This window comes from Panthera uncia, assembly GCF_023721935.1.
Source record: "Panthera uncia isolate 11264 chromosome A3 unlocalized genomic scaffold, Puncia_PCG_1.0 HiC_scaffold_11, whole genome shotgun sequence".
Classification (NCBI taxonomy): domain Eukaryota; kingdom Metazoa; phylum Chordata; class Mammalia; order Carnivora; family Felidae; genus Panthera; species Panthera uncia.
In genome coordinates this window covers 26,393,726-26,407,875 of record NW_026057578.1, presented here as the reverse complement: position 1 = coordinate 26,407,875, position 14,150 = coordinate 26,393,726, and the positions used below count along the sequence as shown (strand labels likewise).

The 14,150-nt window shown below is 55.7% G+C and overlaps 1 protein-coding gene across 4 annotated transcripts; it reads left to right on the top strand.

Moving 5' to 3' along the window:
* Positions 1–8,245: 8,245 nt before the first annotated feature.
* On the top strand, positions 8,246–13,727 carry LOC125936705 (cytochrome c oxidase subunit 4 isoform 2, mitochondrial). Of its 4 annotated transcripts, none has more exons than XM_049650969.1 (5): positions 8,246–8,341; positions 9,461–9,542; positions 11,126–11,290; positions 12,078–12,209; positions 13,481–13,727. In XM_049650969.1, exons 2-5 carry the CDS (start codon positions 9,461–9,463, stop codon positions 13,615–13,617), a joined length of 516 nt encoding a protein of 171 aa, XP_049506926.1. In that variant the 5' UTR covers positions 8,246–8,341; the 3' UTR covers positions 13,618–13,727. The 4 variants fall into 4 exon arrangements, with proteins under 4 accessions (XP_049506926.1, XP_049506925.1, XP_049506927.1 ...); XM_049650968.1 differs by having other exon boundaries at positions 8,337–8,424; XM_049650970.1 differs by lacking the exon at positions 13,481–13,727 and adding an exon at positions 12,695–13,474 and having other exon boundaries at positions 8,337–8,424.
* Positions 13,728–14,150: the final 423 nt, after the last annotated feature.

The window sequence follows — 14,150 nt, the reverse complement described above, 5'->3', positions numbered from 1 at the left end:
GAACACGTTCTTTTCAAGTACTCGTGGAACATTCACCACGATAGACCCTCTTTGGGGCCTCTTATGTTGAACAAATGTTTGAAAATGTAAATGATGCAAAGTATGTTCTCTGATCATAATGCAATTAAATCAGAAATCAGGAACTGGGAAGGGCACCTGGGTGGCTCAGTTGGTTGGGCGTCCGACTTTGGTTCAGGTCACGATCTTGCGGTTCATGAGATCAGCCCCACGTCAGGCTCTGTGCTGACAACTCGGAGCCTGGAGCCTGTTTCGGATTCTGTGTCTCCCTCTCTCTCTGCCCCTCCCCACTCACACTCTGTCTCTCTCTCTCACCAAAATAAATCAACATTAAAAAAACATTTAAAGGGGCGCCTGGGTGGCTTAGTCGGTTGAGCAGCCGACTTCGGCTCAGGTCATGATCTCGCGGTCCATGAGTTCCAACCCTGTGTCGGGCTCTGTGCTGACAGCTCAGAGCCTGGAGCCTGTTTCAGATTCTGTGTCTCCCTCTCTCTGACCCTCCCCTGTTCATGCTCTGTCTCTCCCTGTCTCAAAAATAAATAAAACGTTAAAAAAATAAAAAAAATAAAAAAAAACATTTAAAGAAGTCAGGAACTGAAAGATACCTGGAGAGAAAAATCCGAATATTTGGAAACTGAACAACACACTTTTTTTTTTATTTTGGTCGTTAATGTTTACTTATTTTTGAGAGAGAGAGAGCCCATGATCAAGGAGGGGCAGAGAGGGAGGGAGACAGAGGATCTGTAGTGGGCTCTGTGCTGACAACAGAGTACACGATGCAGGGCTAGAACCCACGCATGATGAGATCATGACCTGAGCCACAGTCGGTCGCTCAAATGACTGAGACACCCAAGTACCCCTGAACGATGCACTTCTAAATAAACGGTGGGTTAGAGAAGAGGTTTGGAGAGAAGTTAGAAAATGTTTTGAGCCAAATTAAAAAGAAAATACAACGTATCAAATTTGCGCGAGGCTGCTAAAACAGGGCTAAGACTGCATTCTTCTATGAGAAAAGAAGAAAAGTCTCAAATCAATGATACAAGCTTCCACCGTCAGAAACTAGAAGAAGGAAAAGCAAATTAAGCCCAAACCAAGTAGAAAGAAATAAAGAACAGGGGCGCCTGGGTGGCTCAGTCAGTTGGGCATCTGACTTCGGCTCAGGTCATGATCTCACGGTCCTTAAGTTCGAGCCCCGCGTCGGGCTCTGTGCTGACAGCTTGGAGCCTGGAGCCTGCTTCTGACTGTGTCTCCCTCTCTGTGACCCTCCCCCATTCATGCTCTGTCTCTCTCTGTCTCAAAAATAAATAAACATTAAAAAAAAAGAAAAAAAAAAGTCTACAAAAAAAAAAAAGAAAGAAAGAACAGAAATCGATGATACGGGACACAGGAAAACAATGAAACCAAAAGCTTGTTCTTGGAAAGATCAGTATGACTGGTCTCCTTATGAAAAGGGGAAGTTTGGGCACAGAGACGCCATGGACGATAGTAAGAGGCACAGGAAGAAGACCGCCAGCTGTAAGCCAAGGAGGCCTTTCCTCACCGATGTCAGAAGGAAGCAAATCTGCAGGCGTCCTGATTTTGGATTTCTAGCTTCCAGAACCGTGAGACAATATATTTCTTTTGTTGAAGCCACCCAGTCTGTGGCACCTCTTTACGGCAGCCCCAGCCAACTAATACAGCCAATAGATGAATTTACCAGGATCACAGGATATGAGGCCAACATGCAAAAATCAATCGCATTTCTACATAATAGCAGTGACTGTCCATTGGAAACGTTTTAAAGTTGCATCGACAATAGCACCAACAAAAAGGAGTGACACATCAATCTTTTTTTTTTTTTTCAGTTTATTTATTCATTTTGAGACAGAGAGCACAAGCAGGGGAGGGGCAGGGAGCAGAGAGAGAGAGAATCCCAAGCAGACTCCACGCTGTCATATCGGAGCCCAGTGTGGGGCTCAAGCTCACAAACCACGAGATCATGCCCTGAACCAAAATCAAGAGTCTGACACTTGACCGACTGAGCCACCCAGGCGCCCGAGGCACCATTCTAACACCCGGTCTGAGCCCATTTGGGCTGCTATCACAAAATACCACAGACTGAATGGCTTGCACACAACAGAAATTTATTTCTCAGAGTGCTGGAAGTTGGAAGTCCAAGATCAAGGTGCTGGCAGATACCATGTTCGGTGAGAGCTGGCTTCCCTGTTCATGGACAGCCAGCCTCTCATTGCAACCTCACGGCAGAGGGGATGAGGAAGCTCTCTGGGGTCTCTTTGATAAGGGCCCTACTTCCTTTCATGAGAGTTCCACCCTCATGACCTGATCACTTCCCAAAGGCTTCACCTCCAAATGCCATCACATTGGGGATTAGATTTAACATATGAATTTTAAGAGGATACAAGCATTCAGTCCGTTGCCCCACCAGATCCCACTGCATCCCGGTCCTGGAAGTGGGGGGGAGGTGAGGGAACAGGCCCGGTGTGGAGCGCACGCAGGCCACCAAGGCTGGGGGTTTCTGTGTGTCATTTTTGGAAAATAAAAATTGCTGGGAAGAAAATAGATGTAGACGGATGAGGAAGGGCACCTTGCACAATGTCCATATGGCCTCTCCACATGGGCTAAGGTGGCTTTGGCACAGCGTGGCTGCGTTCGAAAATAGTGTCCCAATTCAGTACGTGGCATTTTTATGATCTAGCTTTGCAGGTCACACAGCGTCATTTTCACCATGTTCTATGTTTAAGGCTGTTGCAAAGGTACACCCAGGTTCAAGGAATGGGGACATCGATCCCACCACCTGATGGGAGGAGTGTCAAGGTCACATTGGGGGAAAAAAAAGCATGTGGAATTGGAGCTTTTGTTGGGGCCACAAATAGTGACAAATTTGTTTGTAGACCAAGGCCTAGGTCTGCGGGTGTTGGGCCAGTAAAGCTTTCTCACACGGAAACATGCGAGTGGGAATAAATGAGTCTTGCTCTAGAGAGAAGAGCATTTCAGCAGAGGGGAGAGCAGTGACAAAGGCCCGGCCACAGGCAAGGGCAGAGTGTGTTCCAAGAGTTAAAGGGCAGCATGGGGGGGGGGGGGGGGGGCTCGGGGGGGGAGGAGAGGAGAGGTGATGAAGGAGTTGTGTTGGAGAGCTTGGCAGGGGGACCCGGAATATCAGGCTAAGTAGCTTATCGGGAGGCCAGCGGGTGCTAATGAAGGTTCAAGGAAGCCATGAGGTCCCCACAAATGCCTGCGCCGCCACATCAGGGGGCCATATGGCCATGTCCATGAGCCAGTTGTGTCCCAGGTCTTGGGGTCTGGCCAGGTCCCTCCCCCTGCTCTGTGCACCCCCTTTGGCCTGTGGAGCAGAAAGCCCTGGAAGATTTGGAGCGGTAGCTGTAAACAGTTCCGGGTTAGTGTGGAGCCCCAGAGCAGTATCTGGAGGGATCTGGGCCTACCCCAGGGCCGACTTGACCCGCTGCACCTCCAGGATCCCACCGCCTTACCCCTTTACCAAGTTGGACTGTCTCCTGGTGGTGACGCTGCTGCTCTCCTCTGAGGTGGCGCCCACCCCACCCATAGCCCTATCCATAGCTTGGCCGATACGTCACCGGTGCGGGCGCCTCTGGGAGAATCTCTGCTCAGACCATGGCATTCGCCCCCACACCCATAAACAGAGCTTGAGTCTGACCGATACTGTAAAGATGTGGAAACCGAAGCCATGGGGGGAGGTGGGGGTGGGGCGGGCGGGAGGGGAGGCAGGGAAGAGGGAAGGAAACCAGCAGAGGGTGGAGCTGGGACTAGAATCCTAGACGTGGGCTTCCCGGGTGGCGGGGGGCAGGAGGGTAGCTTCACCGCCCCTGATACTAGCTAGGTTGTCGTTTGTATACATCTGCCCAGGCGAGGGGGTGGTGACGAGGACCCGGGCCCCGGGGTTTCACTGCAGCGAGTTCTGATGAACTGCCACGCCCCTTCTCTAGCTGGTGGCGAGTGGCCGCCCTTCCCGCGGTCGGAGCTCGCCGCGTCGGGGGACCGCCTCCGGCTCCCCTGCCACCGCGGCAGCAGCTGTCAGCGTGCGGCTCCGCCCAGCACCCCTACCGACTGCGTGGCGTGGGCGGGACCTGAGCCGGGGGGTGGTGGCGGGGACGGGGGGCGGGCCGGGAGAGGCTGGAGCTGGCAGGGGGCGGGAGGGGAGTGACAGAGTGGGCGGGACCTTGGGAACAGGTCCACGGAGAAGGCGGGGAGGGGCGGTGCCTTGTGGGCGGGGCTTAAGTGACTGACAGGGAGGGGGCGGGGCTGGGCGCGTGAAGCGGCCAGCAGGACGACAGCGCGGGCAGGGCCAGGGAGTGGAGGCGGTCGCCGTGCGGGGGGCCAGAGAGAACTGAAAGAGCAAGCCTGGGGTCAGGGCAAGGGTCTAGTGTGGCTTGTGACGGCAGGGCCGGAGAGACGGACAGGGCCCGGGCGGCCAGGGGCTGAGTGATAGAGGAGGAGCCTCTCAGGGTAGGGGCGAGGCCAGCGGCCGGGTAAGCCCCGAAGGCCAGCGGGGCTGGGCGGGGCCAGGGATGACTGACAGGACGGGGTCGGGCTGTAGACGGCGCGGGGGACAGCCAGGTGGAGCCCAGCAGGAGGGGGACACAAAGACTGTCCGAGGGGCCGGGGAGGGACGACCGGCAGCCCGAGGCCGGGGAAGGAGGGAGGAGACGCGGGACGTAGGTGGTGTAGTATGAGTGACAGGGCACGTGGCGGGACCCGGAATGAGGACTGCTTGTGGGCGGGGCGAGAGGATTGACGCCTCCGGGACTGGGCTAAGGGGCCATGAGTGACAGCCAGAGGGGTCGGTCTCAAACATCGCCCCCGCAGCTCTGCAAAAAATTCCCCTTCCGCCGAACACCGCTAGCTTCGCTCATTTCGTGTGCAAAGTGGGGGGACCGGTCGCCGTTGCTGCCATCAGCCTGACCCCACCTTCAGCACCGCCCCCTCCTCCGGGAACTTCTGCCCTGGGACGGGAGCTGTGCAGAGTGGTCAGACCCGCCCAAAGGAGGTTTCCTCCACCTTCCAGGCCAACAGTCCTTTCCCGTCCCAGCGAAATCCAGGCAAGGCGTCGTCCCCAAGACCGGAAAAACTGTCATTATCGGTCTTCTCTGTGGCAGCTCTGTTTCGGCGTTTGTTCTGACCTGGCCCTTCGGCCCACAGTTGCCGAAGCGTTTTCTGGATTGGCCCCTGGAGCTGTGGGTCGGCGGATTCGGAAATCACAGACCCTTGCCATTAATTAGCCCGCCTTTCTGCGGCAGAGCGGGATAGGCCTCGCCCCCGATCCTGACCACGCCCCCTCTGTTCACCAGGCCCGCCCAACTGGCCCCCCTTGCTTAGGGCCCCCTAGGTTTTCCGTTTCCAGTCCCCGTTCTAACACTACAGTCCCCGCCCCTAAGAATAAGCTCTACCCACCCTTGCATTGTCCCGCCCCTCTCTCCCTGACACCCACCTCCCTATCTCCCCCGTCCCGCTCCTCCAGTCCCAGATCTCCGCTGGTTCAACAGGCTCCCGGGGCTCCCGAGGGGCTGGGGGCAGGGGGCCCCGACGCTTTGTCCAACACCTTTTCCTACTTTCGTCTTCGGGTCCTTCGCGAAGCCTAGGCCCTCCTCAGTATTCCCTCTGAGCTGGGAGCCCCGAGGTGGGTCCTGTCCGAAGCCTGAATAGTCTGTGGGGGTCCTACCAGCAGGATGCTGGGGACGTGGCTCAGGTCTTTGTATCTTGGCAGAATCTCGGGAGCTCCCTGGATCTGATAAAACGAGTAAGGGCTGCCCCTTTCTGTAGGCTCCCACTGAAGGATCGGAGCGGCGGGGCCAGGGGGAAAGGGGCAGATTCCGCTCATCTCCCTTTCCTGCAGTTTCTGCAACCCCACCCTGCATTCCCGTGTAGGGTCCATCGCAGTAACTAGCCTGTAAAGCCCCATCAGAGCCCCTCCCCTCCAGTGCCCTCCAAGGTTCCCAGGGAAGACTCCTGCTCGTTGGCCCCGGGGGCCCCTGGGTGACCTACCTTATGGGGGAGCCCGACTATTTCCAGGTTCGGGGCCATCACCCCACAGGCGGTTGTGCTGCCTTATACCAGTCTTGGGCCACCGGAAGCCTGCCTCCATTTACTCATCCCAAGCCGGTTTCTCCTACAGATGTTCCTCATCACGGCATCGCCCCACATCTGGTGCCTAGAGTTCAGACAGAAGCTGGGGTGGGGCAGAACATTCCCCAAATGCCTTTCCTTGTAAAGTCCTGTGAGGGATGGGGAAACTGAGGCCCACAAATGGCACAGCTTGGCTACCAGCACGGCAGCAGCAAAGCCTACACACCAGCCATTCTCTCCAGCGCAGCAGGCATCTGCCTGCCCCTGGAAAGTTCTGACAGAACTTAAGGCATGCTCTCCCCAGGTTGCCTGAAGGAGGGTGTTCCCTGATCCTTTGTCCGTAGGGCTACTCTTCAGGACACCCTGGTCAGCATCGAAGAGGTAAGGTGGTCCTCTTAGGGGTCGCTCAAACCTAGAATTCCCTTGGTCATGGGGAAGAGGGTGGGACAGCTCCCAGGAGTAACCAGGGCTAATCCTGGGAGCTGAGGGTTTCCTCTCATGGAGATCCAGGAGAGTCCCACACTGCCTTCTCACAGCTTTGTGTCTGTTGCTGCTGAAGTTCAGAATGGAAAGGTGCATCCTGCCCACCCGAGGGTCTCTCTAGCAGCTTCCCTGAGTCTCTGCCCCTCTAGGTTCATCTACCCCCTGGGGATTAAGCCCCTCCCTCCAGACACTGGCTAGAGCAGGTCCCTGTGGCCTCACTGGCTAGAGGAACCCTGATGGATTGGTTGGCACTGGACACATTTCATAGGCCCAGAGCCGAGAGACATAGAAAGCTCTGATCCCAGGCCACAGAAGGGATCCCCAGCTTTCATTCATCAGTCCACCATTAGTATTCTAACAATCCCACGCCACGTTTCCTAAACTCATGCTCCACTCCATTTAACAATATCACTCCCCTACTTACCTCTGGTGGCTTCCCATCTTTAAAATAAAAATAAGATCCATAGCATGGCCTCTGAGGCCCTACTTGGGAGTCTAGCCCCTCTCCAACTCTCCCCTCTACCTGTCACACTCTGGCCAAGATGGCCTCTCTCTGTTCTTTGAATACACCTGTGTTTTTCTGCCTCTGGGCCTTTGCACAGGCCTTTCTGCTTGGAACTGGATTGTGGCCAGGGACTGTTTTTGGACTTGTTTGGCTCTATATCCCCAAGCATTTACCTTGGGGACACTCAATAAATGCCAGCTGTAATAGATCTTCATAAATAATTCTTTTTTCCCCTAAATGCTTATTTATTTATTTTTGAGAGAGAGAGAGAGAGAGAGAGAGAGAGAGAGAGACAGGGTGGGCAGGGGAGGGGCAGAGAGAGAGAGGGAGACACAGAATCTGAAGCAGGCCCAGAGCTGTCAGGGCAGAGCCCAATCTGGAACTAGAACTCAACAACCCGTGAGATCATGACCTGAGCCAAAGTTGGATGCTTGATCAACTGAGCCACCCAGGATCCCCCTTAATAAATAATTCTTGAGTAAATGTGCCTGATGCTTTTCTGTTGACTTATCTAACCTTTACAACAGCCATGTCAGGTAGGTACTATCATTAGCTCCCTTTTCTAGAACATAAGACAGGAACTCAGAGGTTCATCCTAGGAGGCCTAAGAGGTTAGGCCACTTGTTAAGGGCCACACAGCTAAGATTTGAACACCAGAGGGAGGCTTTTATTCACCCCCACAGGGTATCTGGCGGCATGGGAGCAGGGTGGCAGGTATACCACAGACCAGCTCCCAGATTCTAGATGTTTGTGGGCTTGCTGGAGCAGGAAGCATTGAGCCTGGGCTGGAAAGTTGGCAAGACTGGGTCTCGGCAAAGTCACTAAGAGAGCATTCCAAGTGCAAAGAACCGGCAATGAGCAAAGGTGCGGAGGGAGGGTGATTCAGCTCCTGGGACTACCAGAGTCAGAGGGCTGGGCCGGCCCAGGACACCCCGCCAGCTGGGTCCTGGGCGCTGTCAGCTGTGGGTCTCCAGAGGCAGGACCCCCGCGGGCGGGGAAATTGAGGCGGGGACTCACTCCGCGGCCCCCCCTCCCTGGGCTGGGGGGGCCGGGTGTCTCCAGGGACGCGGGCTGGGCGCTCCCACGCCCCGCTGAGGCAGGACGTTCCCACGCAGGGGTTGGCCTTGGGAAAGGCTGTAGGGCGGGCCTGGGGGCGGGCGCCCGCGCTCTGGTCCCTCTGCCGCCCATTCTCCGTTACTTGTTGGGCTGACCTAGCTCGCTGCGCTGAGCAGGGAGGTGAGTGAGTGGGTGGGAGAGCCTGGCTGCCCAAGGCTGGCGGGTGAGGGATGCGGCCGCTTGGACCCCTGCTTTCGCCACCGGTGAGGATCCGTGTGGTCCCTGCCATCGAGTAGGGTCAGGAGCGGGGGATGGTTGGGGGGGGGGGCGGGTCCTGGCAGCTGAGAGTTGAGGACTCCTTGGGAATTACCCTCTCTCCGAATGTGGGGCGCCATCTCTTTCCCCAAATGTAGATGACTCCTTCCCTCTCTTCAAATGTGGGGCTCCCCACTTACAGACAGGAGCCCTTCCTTCCCAGATGTGGGGGCCCCCTCTCACCACACATGGTACACCCCCTCCTTCTCTCTGTTGGGTGCCCCTCTCTCTCCCCAGATGCGGGAAGCGGGGGAGGGGAGTGTGCTTTTTCTTTCCAGAAGTGAAATACCCCCTTCCTCTCCCCAAAACGTGTGCTCCTCTTCCTCCCTCTGACCCACTTTGGTCCTTGTCCTCCTCTAAAGCCCCTCCCCACCCCCATGGGAGCCAGACTCTGAGACTTCCCTGGGGGGTGGGGGCTTGGGCTCAGCCTGTCCCCTTCCCCCACCAGATCCACCGCAGAGCAGGCTTTGTGAGCACGTAGGCAGCCAATTAGGGAGGAAGGGGTGGGGGCCAGACCTTCTGTGCAGAGACCTTGGCAGATGGCCCTGTGAGGAAGAGAGGTAGCCCCAGGCCCTGCTCCCTCCCTACCTGGACTCCCACCCAGTTTCCTCAGGGAGGGAGAGCAAACAGCCCAGGGAGGTTTCCCAACTTGGCCTGGCTGAGCTGGAGCTGGGACCAGAACCCTGGCCCACAGCGCCAAACCGCTGGGACCCTGCCTCCGGGAGTTAGGCCTCCTCCCACTTCTCAGATGGTTCACTGAGGTCTCCCGAGGGGGGCTCCAAATGTCTAGGACCCCCATCTCCCCCCACCAGGATCGCAGACAAAAGTGGAAGGGTCAGGGGCATGAGGGTGACCTTGAAATCCACAGACGGGCCCCACCACCACCTGTGAAAAAGGGTTTCTGTATCTGGGCCCTGAGGGCAGGGGCAGAGGGCAATGTGGGGCAGGACTCACACACACACACACACACACACACACACACAGATGTTCTTCAGAGCTGTCTGGAGCTTGGTGCTAAGGAAAGGAGGACCCAGGATGCGGCAGATACACAGCCCGGGAAGCGCTGGTAAGACCCGCACACCCCACCCCTGTCCAACTCCAAGGCTAAGGGTGGGCTCCTGCTTGTCAGCTGCCCTGGGCCTGCCCTAGACTGTTTTCCACAATCCCACCCCTTGGGCCTGGGCCACATGCCTCCAGGATCTGGAGCTCACATTTGACAGGGTCCCCTTCCACCCCAAGCTTCCTCGGGGCCTGACCCCCACACCCTGGGCTCCTAGGGCCTTTGTGTCCTGAGGTGGAGTGTGCTGATGGGACCTTGGACCTCCTTTCCAGACCCTATTCAGAAAAAAGAGGCCTAAAGCAGGAGAGACTTCAGCCACATAGCAGAAGGGCCTTCTTGACCCTCCGGAGAATAACGGATAACGTTCACTGAGCCCTTACTATGTGCCCCAAGCTGTGATCAACATTTCACACAGACTAAAACACTCAGTCTTCATAGCAACCGTGTGAGGTGGATGCTGGGCTGTTATCTCCATTTTTCAGATGAACAAACTGAGGCCCGGAGGCCTAGGTGTTAAAAGAGCCCAAAGCAGTTCCAGCACTGTCCTGGCAAGGTGGTACCAATGCCCTCCATGTGGGCACCTCTGGTGACAATAAACAGAAGCTTGATGGAGACCCTCCTGGTGCCCAGCCTTGCTCTGGACACCCTGGACACCCACACGGAGCCCTTGATGCTTAGCCACCAGGGAAAGCTTCTAGGAAGGAAGCCAGTCATAAAACGGCCCTCTAGCAGTGGAATTGACCTAGCGTCCGCTGCTAGGCGCGGCGCTAACCCTTTCAAGTATATTATCTTGAGGCTGCCCACGACAGCGTGCGGCGGGAGCTTACTGTCCCCGCTTTCCAGATGAGGACACTGAAGCACAGTGAGGTCAAGGGGCTCGCTGGAGCTGGGGTGGGTGGAGTAGGAGTTCAAACGCAGCTGACTGCAAAGCCGTGCCCTTGACCGGTGGTCAAAGGCACGCGGCTGGCGCTTTACAGTTTGCAGAGCAGGTGTACATCCGCCACGTCAGGCTCATCTCCCTCAGCCTTCGTCCCACCGTTGCCTTTGCCTGCCATGCCCTCCTCACCTCACCTCTTCCCAGAGAGCACAAGGTTTGAACCCAGAGGGGCTGCCTTGCTCCTTTTCGCTCTGTGAGTTACAGCAAGTCACTTAGCTGTTCAGTTTCTCTGTCTGTAAAGTAGACAGATAACAGTCTCGCCTGGCTCAGAGTGACGCGGAGTAAATGAGTCAATTCACCTGAAGGCCTTAGAGTGGCTCCTGGCACACAGTAAGTGCTCAATAAATGCAGCCCTCTTTTTTTTTTTTTAAATGTTTATTTATTTTTGAGAGAGAGGGAGAGCAAGCAGGGGAGGGGCAGAGAGGGGGCAGGGGTGGAAACAGAGGAGCCGAAGCCGGCTCCGTGGCGACCGCAGAAAGCCCGATGCGGGGCTCGAACTGGCGAGCCATGAGACCATGACCTGAGCCGAAGTGGGATGCTTAACCAACTGAGCCACCCAGACGCCCCGGTGCAGCCCTCTTTTTTAATATTATGGTTAGAGCTGGGATGTCCCAGGTGCAGCCTGAATGTAGCTCTTCTGTTGTACCTGCAGCCCACAGCAAGGAGAAGATGCCCCCCTACACTAACTACCATGCCCAGCGCTCCTACCCCATGCCCGATGAGCCCTTCTGCACAGAGCTCAACGCTGAGCAGCGGGCCCTGAAGGAGAAAGAGAAGGGCAGCTGGACCCAGCTGACCCATGACGAGAAGGTGGCCTGTAGGTATCGGGGGGGGGGGGGGGGGGGGGGGGGGGGGGGGGGGGGGGGGTTGACTTTGAAAAGAAGGGCCCCCACTCAAGACAGCCAGAAACCCCTGAACGCCTGAACTCATACCTGAGGGGTGAAGTTTATCCCTTTGTTCATCTATTCTCTTATTCATTCAACTATTTGTGCACAGTCAGATGCGAGGTGATGCTGGGGATACAGGAGTGAATCACCCAGATGGTTCCTGCCCTCAGGGTGCTCTCAGGCCAGTGGGGGAACTGACACAAACCCAGATAACCGTAATATGAATTTTGCAGCTAGGGCGAGGTGTGTCCAGGGGGTTGTGAGGACCGGAAGGAGAGAGACATGGAATCCTGGCGGGCCTTTCAGAGGAGGGCACATTCTGGCTGGCCTTGAATGATAAGGACGAGGGTGCTGCCTGGGAGTGGGAGTAGCATGGAGAGGGATGTAGGAGCAGGAAAGTGTGGGCATCGCTGAGTGGTGTGGGGGGAAGGAGCAGAGAGGCAGGTGGGTGGGAGAGCAGGGGCCTGACCCCGGGAAACAGGAGGGATGTGCGATCCCAAGTCCTGCCCACCAGAGGTGCCCCCGAAGGACTCCTATTTGGAGCCTGCTTCTGGCCATGCTTTGCATACGGTCGATGTTCAATAAGAATCTGCTGAATGGACAACACCTGCTTCAGGGACGGGGAGGCTGGGAATCCCTGAGGCCAAGACTTGGTCCAGGGTCCTCAGAATCCATGCGCCCGAGACCCCTACCTCCTCACCCCTCATCTGCCTCCAGTGTACCGGCTCCAGTTCCATGAGACCTTCGCGGAGATGAACCGTCGCTCCAATGAGTGGAAGACAGTGATGGGCTGTGTCTTCTTCTTTTTTGGATTCACAGCTCTGATGATTTGGTGGCAGCGGATCTATGGTGAGTGGCAACAACCCCCCCTCGCTACCGCCCGGGGCCGCGCCCTTGTGGTCAGAGCCACCAGCCACGCTCTTATAAGGCAACTCGTCTGAAGAGTTTTGAAAAGTCCCCCAAAGAGGTGTAGGGTGAAGGGCAGAGCACAGCTGCCTCGGTTGGGACGTAGGGGCTCTGCCTCTCTGGACCTCAATTCCCTTGCCTGTAAAATGAAAATAACAGTGCCCACATCACAGGGTTTGTGAGGATTTAATGAGAGAGCCGAAAGCCAGCGTCTGGCACATAATCATGAATGGTAATGTTACTGATTGCTGTTATTAGCCATGGATTTTTCTGTAACAAAGAGTCACCAACATACAAGAGCTTAAACAAGATACAGGTTTTGTTCCTCTCTCACAAAAAAGGCTTGGGGGAGTATCGAGACTGCAGTGTCAGGCTCCTTCTGTCATACTGCTCTGCCATCCTTAACGTGAAGCTTTCTTCTTGATAAGGTGGCTGCCCCAGCTCCAGCCATTAATGCCTACATTCCACCCAAGAAGAGAGAAGAGAGACCTCTTTAAGGTCCAGAAGTTGCGCACGCCACTTCTGCTCACCACCCGTTGGCTAGAAGCGATCACATGACTGGGTCTAGCCACAAGGGAAGCTGGGAAGTGTAGTTTTCAGCGAGGCCGTCACATGCCCAGCTGTCTATTACTACTGAAGAGTGATTCTCAGAGTGTGAGACCCTGGACCAACACCATCACTTGGGAACTTTTAGAAATGCACATTCTCAGCCCCAGTCTGGATCTACCAAGTCAGACACTTTGAGGGTGGAGCCCAGCAATCTGTGTTTTAACAAGCCCCCCAGAGTGATTCTGCTGCCCACTCAGGTTGGAGAGGCACTACTCTGGAAGAAGGGAGGGGATGTTGGGGAAGAGCTGGCAGTCTCTGTGCCAGCTGACCTCACCTCTGATGGCCTCACCTTCTTTCTTCTTCTGCGAGAGTGTGATGTGAATTCCCGCTTTGCTTGAGGATGAAATGAGAGAGCCTTTGGGAAAAAATTTATCCTAGCCCAGTGTTTGGGGCTAAGAGGTGCCCATAAAGATATTTTCCTTCTTTACCACACACTGGGGGGTAGAAAGTACCAGTGACTCAGGCAGGCCGGGTCAGCCTCAGGGACAAATGGACCAGGAAGTAAGGTATGAGCTGTGTAGGGAGCTCTGCCCCCAGACCTTCCCTGATGCACACCTCGAGGCATCTAAAATGCCTTTGTCCCCCCACCCGTGCCTTCCCCGCAGTGTTCCCTAAGAAGCCCGTCACCCTGACGGATGAGTGGAAGGCCCAGCAGCTCCAGCGCATCCTGGACATGAAGGGCAACCCCGTGCAAGGGCTGGCCTCCCGGTGGGACTATGAGAAGAAGGAGTGGAAGAAGTGACATGGCATCCTGGCTGCTGTCCCTGCAGCTCCACCCTGGCCCAGAGCCTGTGGACGGCCCTTTCCTCCTCTTAATCCCAATAAAGCTGGCCTGTTCTCTTCTGCCTTCAATCTCCACCTCTTTACTTGCCACAAACCCTTCATTACATCTAAAATCAAGCAGTGTAGTGAGGGAAGGACAGGAATAAGCCACCTCTGGGGGCCCAGAGCCCAGGTAGTCAGGGAGGGCTTCATGGAAGAGTAGGGACTAGGGCTGAGTCTTAACAGGTATGTGGCATTAGGAAAGGGAGGAAGGGGAAGGGAAGGTTTTCCAGGTGGAGGGAGTGGCTTGAGCAAAGGCAAATACACTCCTTTATTCAGTCAATTAACAAATATTTATTGAGCACCTACTGTGTGCCAGGTATTAACCCAGGCCATGGGGGCCCAACAGTGCATAAGACGAAGTCTCTGGCCGCATAGTGGCAGCATTGGGAGACACAAAAATGAATGTGTAAGTATAACATACAGTATGTTACGCAGAAATGAAGAAACAAA

Coding starts and splice junctions, on each gene's coding strand:
- LOC125936705 (XM_049650968.1), top strand. CDS start 8,392: ATGCGGCCGCTTGGACCCCTGCTTTCGCCACCG. Junction 9,543..11,125: donor ACACAGCCCGGGAAGCGCTG/GTAAGACCCGCA, acceptor TTGTACCTGCAG/CCCACAGCAAGGAGAAGATG. Junction 12,210..13,480: donor TTGGTGGCAGCGGATCTATG/GTGAGTGGCAAC, acceptor CCTTCCCCGCAG/TGTTCCCTAAGAAGCCCGTC.